At 41.2% G+C, this 7,029-nt stretch overlaps 1 protein-coding gene across 1 annotated transcript; it reads right to left on the bottom strand.

Annotated features, from left to right (window-relative positions):
* Positions 1-4,212: 4,212 nt before the first annotated feature.
* Positions 4,213-6,688, bottom strand: LOC132807077 (probable G-protein coupled receptor 139). The gene is made up of 2 exons (XM_060821378.1): positions 6,619-6,688; positions 4,213-5,123 (listed from the first exon to the last, which is right to left on the bottom strand). Exons 1-2 carry the CDS (start codon positions 6,686-6,688, stop codon positions 4,213-4,215), a joined length of 981 nt encoding a protein of 326 aa, XP_060677361.1.
* Positions 6,689-7,029: the final 341 nt, after the last annotated feature.

Below are 7,029 nucleotides of genomic sequence, written 5' to 3' on the forward strand. Positions count from 1 at the left end.
ACCCTCCGAACCGAAACCCACCCAGACCCATTCTCTCACTCTGTATTTACCCCCGACTAATGCACCAAATACTATAGACAATTTAGCATGACCAATTAACCTGACGTGCACATCTTTGCATTGTGGGAGGAAACCGAAGCACCCAGAGGAAACCCACGCAGTCACTGGGAGAATGTGCAAACTCCACGACGCAGTCGCATGAAGAGGCAATTAAACCTGCGTTCCTGGCGCTGTGAGGCGGCAGTACTAACCACTGAGCCATCGTGCTTCCAGGTTTCAGAGTGCACTTGATTATCCCAATAGCCTGCTTCCAAACTGCAGGTATGCTATATCCTGCCACATTGTGTTCAAATGACGATGTTTGTGGGGCCCAGTACACAGTGATATCGCAGAGTGAACGATAGAGACCCAATAATATTTAAATTAACCACTTTCTTGTCTTGATCAAAATAAACTGGTCAGAGGAATCTGAAGAATCTTTCCCTTCACTCGAGTCAAATCTCTTTCGTAAATATGAGAAAGTAGCCTGGGAATGTATTTAATTGGGGAGTGGAAAATATACTGCAAAAACACATGAGTTGTGGAGTTTCAATGGGGAAGAATTGTTTGATGGGAAATGCACAACAGAAATGTTGACGATTTTCAAGAGCAGTTGTTGTCAGTGTTGGATAACTTTGTCCTGCTGAGACAAGTAATGTTTGATAAGGTAAAGGAAACTTAGATTTCAAGCGAAGAAGCGGTTCTCGATGAAAGGAAGAATTTAGCGAACTAAGGGTTGAGGAAATAATGATTTGCACAGCTTTCGAGGATGACAGAGTAGCTGGACAGATTTTAAGAATGGACTGAAGAGAGCTTTGATGGGCACAAAATAGCTTGAGCAGGAAGAAGTGGGAAACCCAAAAAGCGTTCTGCACTTATCTGAGGAATAAGAGAATGACCACAGAGAAGATAGGGCCGATCAGGGATAGTGGAGGAAAGTGATGCCTGGAGTTTGAAGGGGTAGGGTAGGATCAAAATGAGCTATTTGCTTCGATATTCAATAGTGAGAGGGACTTATTTGGTAGTGAGAACACTGTGGACCATTTTAATAGGCTTTTAATAGAATTGGCTAGCCGAAAGAAGACAATGAGTGGTCGTGGATGGGAAGTTTTCTACCTTGAGTTTGGTGACCATTGGTTTCCCGCAGGCATGTGTTCCTGAGCCTCTGCTCTTTGTGTGTTTTATAAATGAATTGGATGAAGAAGTGGAAGGATGGGTTACAAAATTTGCTGATCACACATATTTCATGGTTTTGTAGATTGTTTTGAGTGCTGTTGCAGGCGATAACAAGACATAAACAGGATGAAGAACTGGGCTGAAAAGTGGCAGACGGAGTTCAATCTGGATAAATGCAGTGACATATTTGCAATGTTGAACTTGAATGCTGAATACAGGATTAAATAAAAGATTTTGGTGGTGTGGAGGAAAAGTGCGATTTTGTGTACAGATACATAGATCCTTCAAAGTTTTCACACAAATTGGTACAGTTATTAAGAAGGCATACAGTGATCTGGCTTTTATTAACAGGGGGATTGAGCTTCAGAGCCATGATTAGACCACAGCTGGAATATTGTGTCCAATTCTGCGTGCCTCATTGTAGGAAAGATGAACATACTTCAGAGTAGGTGCAAAGGAGATATGTCAGGATTCTGCCTGGATTGGAGGGCATGTCTGATGAACGGAGGTTAGGTGAGATGGTGTTTTTTTCATTAGAGAGAAGAAGGAAGACTTGATAGAGGTGCACAAAGTGATGAGAGGCATTAATAGAGTAATAGCTTTTCCCCAGCCAGAAATGACTGAACGTGCTGTCATTATGTTTAAATGATTGGAGGAAGGTATTGAACAGACGTCATTGGTAGTTTCTTTAATCAGAGAATGGTGGGTGCGTGGAATGCACCACAACTATGGTAGTAGAGTCAGAGACATTAGAGGCATTTAATAACTGCTCGACAATCACATCGACGGCATTAAATTGAGAGATGTGTCAATTAGTTTGATGTTAGATTAAGATAAATTTTCAGAATAACATCGTGGGCTGAAGGGCCTGTACTGTGTCGTACTACCCTGTGTTCTTTGTTCGAAGTATCCTGATGTTTGGTCGCAAAAGTGCATGTTTTAAAAGAGAATTTCAAAAAAATATTTTTTAATATAATGGCTGTTCATCGTTCCGGGCCCTCCTTTTTCAGTTACTAATTCTGGTGGCTCTTGGATGAGTAATTATCGGCCAATCGTTGCTTTAAAAACGCATGAATGCATGAAACATATGTTTGTGAATATAACCTGAGAATCACCCACTGAACACTTCAGCTCACATCGCTGAGCAGCATAATCTTCCGCAATGGTAAATTATCGAGATTGCACATGGTTTCCAATTCCGTTGTAAACAGTTCATTGAAAAAAAAGTGTTTTCTAGTCTTCTTTGCAGATCCGACGCAAATTCCAATTATTAGGAAAAAAAGCATAGTCATTTCTCTGTGCTACGATCTGCCAGTCTTTTTCAGATAGCAACATCTATGCACCAATACTATTCCATGATGAACAAATGCAGGAATCTGATGAAGAAGTTGTGCTTGAAAATGTTGATCCAGCTGCTCCTTCGACGCTGACTGACCAGTTGTACTTTTCCGGCATCACACTCTCTACAACCATTTTTTAAAAAATGACAGACATCAATACATGATCACTGACGCTGTTGATTTTAATTTCCACGGACCTCTGAACCAGTTCTTGAATAATCCATTCACTTACATTGTGTCTCTGAGAGTCTATGGATGCATCCTTGGGCATGTGTCTCTATCTCTTATTTAATTTCTGCATCATTTCCAACCATCTAACATTTATCTATCACGTCTGTTGGTTTCTCTGTGTTTCTGTCATAGCTGTCTTCACCTCTGATGACATTTCTTTATCGTTACCTGAGTTTCAACTTCATTCCATCTTCCTGTTATGTTCTTGGTGTCTCAATGCATTGAGCTTCACTTTGATTTGAGGGATGATAATTTTAAAACAAAATGGCTACAGACAGAAACTTTATCCTTAAGGATGCAGAAACAATATGGCAGAGCTGGATAGATACACTGATTGATTACAGGAAAGTAATCATAGAGGTTTTTTTCATTATTTATGCATGGGGTTGCCTGCGTTGATGGTTTCTTTTGCTTTTTCACGCATTAGAATGGCAACTGCATTGCTGTCGATCTGGTGTCACGTAGAAGCTTCAACAGACCAGGGAGAGCGTCAGTCTCCTTCTCTCAAGAAGTGTAGCCAACTCGATGGTTTTTCTTTCCTGGCTAATAAATATACGGTCATCATTTATTCCTAATATTAGATTTTATTTGCTCATTTATATTCCACCATGGCAAGGTTAGAATCTGCGTTCCGAGAAAAAACCTGGCCCTTTGAACAAATATTCCAGTCATCACACCACGTTATAGACAGTATGAAGGTGGAACTGATATAAATTATGTCAGGGAGGCTGACAGGTCTTTTGGAAATTACGTAAAATTGATGTGAGAAAAAAAGAACTTGAGGTACTTTATTTTGAGACGACACTTTGTGGTGCCATATGGGTTTTTGTGTGAGGTGGAATTATTGGGATGGCTGGCGTAGCCACTTTTGAGGCACAAATTAAATTTGTAACAAGATAAACGGCAACAAAGTGAAGAACTGGTAAAACGAAAAAGGTGAGAACCTTTAACACAAGTCAACTGTGAAATTGAGGAATTGCTTATCAAGGATTGAAGCCAATGTATGTCAAAAAGGTTGGTGCTTTGGTTTAGTGATGATAGTGATCGTCTCAATACGTGTGAAGTGACTGAGAGCCAACTTTCCTTCTCATGCTTTCACAAAATTTCCACCGACAGTAACGCAGGGGGAACAGAGAGCCCAAGTAGGGAGAGTGAGGAATAAATAAACAAATGTCATCTGGACGAGCCGCAGTAAGGGGATGTGGGAGGGTGAACACAGACTGCAATTGCGCTTCTTATTGAGGAATACAAAATTGCAATCGTTGCACATTCTCTTAAGGCTCGACTGCAGTCAATTATCAGAGCTGCCAATAGGCTTTCTATCCCTTTGGTACTGGCACTACCTTTCCATACATTTCTGTAGCAAGTGATAACGGGACCAGTATACACTAAACTACTGTCGTGGAAAAGAAAGAGCACGAGAGATTTATTCCATTCTGCATTTAAAGAAATTGGTGAGGGTGGCGAAGGGGTACATCAAAAAGCTCATTAACTCCTTTCGAAACAAATTCTGAGATATTGCATAAATGAAGACGTTGTTGCAGGAACTGAATAACTGAAGTGTGTTGGTCGTCTCTTGGAAGATATACTGTGGGTCACTGAAATCTAATCCACCAAAGTAGCTCTCTGCTTTAAGCCGCATGTAGATGAAATGTCCGACAAGAGGGGCCCACAGGAGGAGGAAGCTGAGAGAGATGGCAAACAGTAGGATGATGGATCTCTTGCGGAGGGCCATCTCCGGGTCTTGTTGCTTCTCTGCACCCCGGAGCCTCCTCCGGGCTCTGTTGGCCACTAGGATCTGTCTTATGGTCAGGACGTTCAGCATCAGAATAACGAAAAATGGGAGAAAAGGGGTATAAATCTGAAAGAGCCAATCATAAGCCTGCCAAGCTGGCCAGACGTAGAAGTTGGCTTTGACGTTGCAAAACCACGATACCCCATCTAAGATGTATAAGGGTTCGTAAATAAAGTAGTGTGGAATGTTCTTGACGCAGCACAGAACGCAGACAATTCCAATGACCAGAGACGCAGTTTTCTCTGTGCAGTATCTGGTCTTCAGCTTCTGGCAGCAGATGGTCACGAAACGGTCGATGGTAAAAGCGCCTGTTAGCCAGACCGAACAATCCCGCGTGGCATAGACCAGTACGACGCTGAGAGTGCACACAGGAGTGGTCGACACGACACTTTCCCGGAAATAGATGCGGCTGATTCGATTGAGGATTACCGCAGTGATGATGACAAAGAAATCAGTCACTGCTATAGCCACCAGGTAGAAGGTGATGCATCGGGAGAGATTGCACCGTCCTCGAGATAGAATTAGGATTGCCAACAAATTGGCTGTGAGAGATCAAAAGAGAAAGATACCACTGAACTTAATCAAAACACTGTATGCTGCCTTTTTCAATCTTTTATGGAACAACTTTAACACACCAGTTTTCCACTTTCAGTCTCTGTCTATCCAAAAATCATTGACAAGCATTGGACGTTCAATACAGCATTATATATCTCTCAATGTGAATCGTCCCAGGAATAGATTTTGTTGGCTCGTTACTGAGCTACAATACTCCAGTAGCTATTGTCCAATTCAGGATAAATGGAATAATGTGGTTCCGATGAACGTATTCATACTAAACCCCGGACACGCTTCAACCCATAAATGTTTCCTCACGTTGACTTTTCACTAGTGGTGTCCCACCTATTACAATTCTCATCATTTGAATCTTCAAAAGCTCCAGAGTCTTGCTTCGTCCATTCCCGCAATCACACACAACTCTTTGTAATCACAAGTTAACTTTATTTGTATCTCCCGCGTATGCCTCAAATTGGTATTTCTAACTGTGTCAGTTCTAGGTTTACATAATAAAGCTCTAAACGCTGGAATTATTACCGCAGATCTTCGCTTCTACTCCCTTCTTTCAGACGTTCCTTTGATCGACCATTTTTTTTGCAAAATCTCATATCTCACGAAATTGCATTAATTTACTAAAGCTGTTCTAGTGTTTGCTATGGGCGGTGTTGTGGCTCGAGATGATGTGTACTTTCTAATAATTGTGAGGAATGTTGTTTTGGCTAATTATTCCAAAAACATATCGAGAGCATACGAACCCTTGCAAAAGAGAAGCAAATTAATGACAGTTTTTAAATCTTGCATCTCCGCTGACGTCTTTGACACTAAACTTCAGTTAATTCCGACGATCACATTAACAATGACTCTATTCACTATGGAAAATAAATCATAGACAGAGATTGCAATAAGCCCATGCAAAAAGGCATTGTACCACATTATGGTCAACAATTAAAGAATGGACTACAACGCTGAAAAGCTTTTACTGTTTTGCAGTGGAACTTAAAATGCATCAGTATTACAGTTTAATGTTCATGCATTATGGAGGACACATCAGAGAAGCGCTTCACAGGAGGATCCCAAGCACTGAAGATGACACCTAGACAGGGGACGAAAGGTCTGCAACACAAATTCCCAGCACGGTGAACAGAACCACAACAACGACTGCCAGAGCTACAAATCTTCCCCCAAACTTCATGCATATTCATTCATCCCAGTTCGTAGTTCAGCAGACAATAAGCCATTTTTCTATGAGTACACATCATGGAAAATTCAGGAACGTATTTTTCATTCATACATGAGAAATTGTCAGTACTGAACGATGATATGACACAGCACAGATAGTATCCCGTCATACGCACTGAACATCATTTGATATCTGTTAATGTTGCATGTTGGAAAAGTTCAGCTATATCCTGAATGGGAAAGGAATGTATTTCAGGAAACACAGAATAAAAAATATACTTTTCATGTGAATCAGTGACTTACCAGGGGCGCCAATAGCAGCGAGAATTGAATAGGAAACGACGAAGAAGGGGGCAATGACTGGTTCGTGCATCGTCGTTCAGAAACTGCAGGAGTTGTTGTCGCTGTGGAGGTTTGCTCTGCGACACATTTAAATGCAACCTCATCCATTCAGATTGATAATCTCTAGGGGGGCAATTAAATTACAAGATGAATCTTGCTGACAATTCCACACACAATGAGATTACCTCACTCCTTCATGCCTTTCAACAAAGTGGACGATTTCAATTCACTTTGGGACAGGCTCGTAATAATTTTAGTGGTTCGTCTGTTCTGGACTGGGCCAGACCCCTCAAAATATTCTAAAGCAGAAAGCCCAGACCATACCTTTCTTATTTGTTTCGGTAAGTGTACAATGAAAATTCACCGGAGGAA

The sequence above is a fragment of the Hemiscyllium ocellatum genome (assembly GCF_020745735.1).
Source record: "Hemiscyllium ocellatum isolate sHemOce1 chromosome 27 unlocalized genomic scaffold, sHemOce1.pat.X.cur. SUPER_27_unloc_1, whole genome shotgun sequence".
NCBI lineage: Eukaryota > Metazoa > Chordata > Chondrichthyes > Orectolobiformes > Hemiscylliidae > Hemiscyllium > Hemiscyllium ocellatum.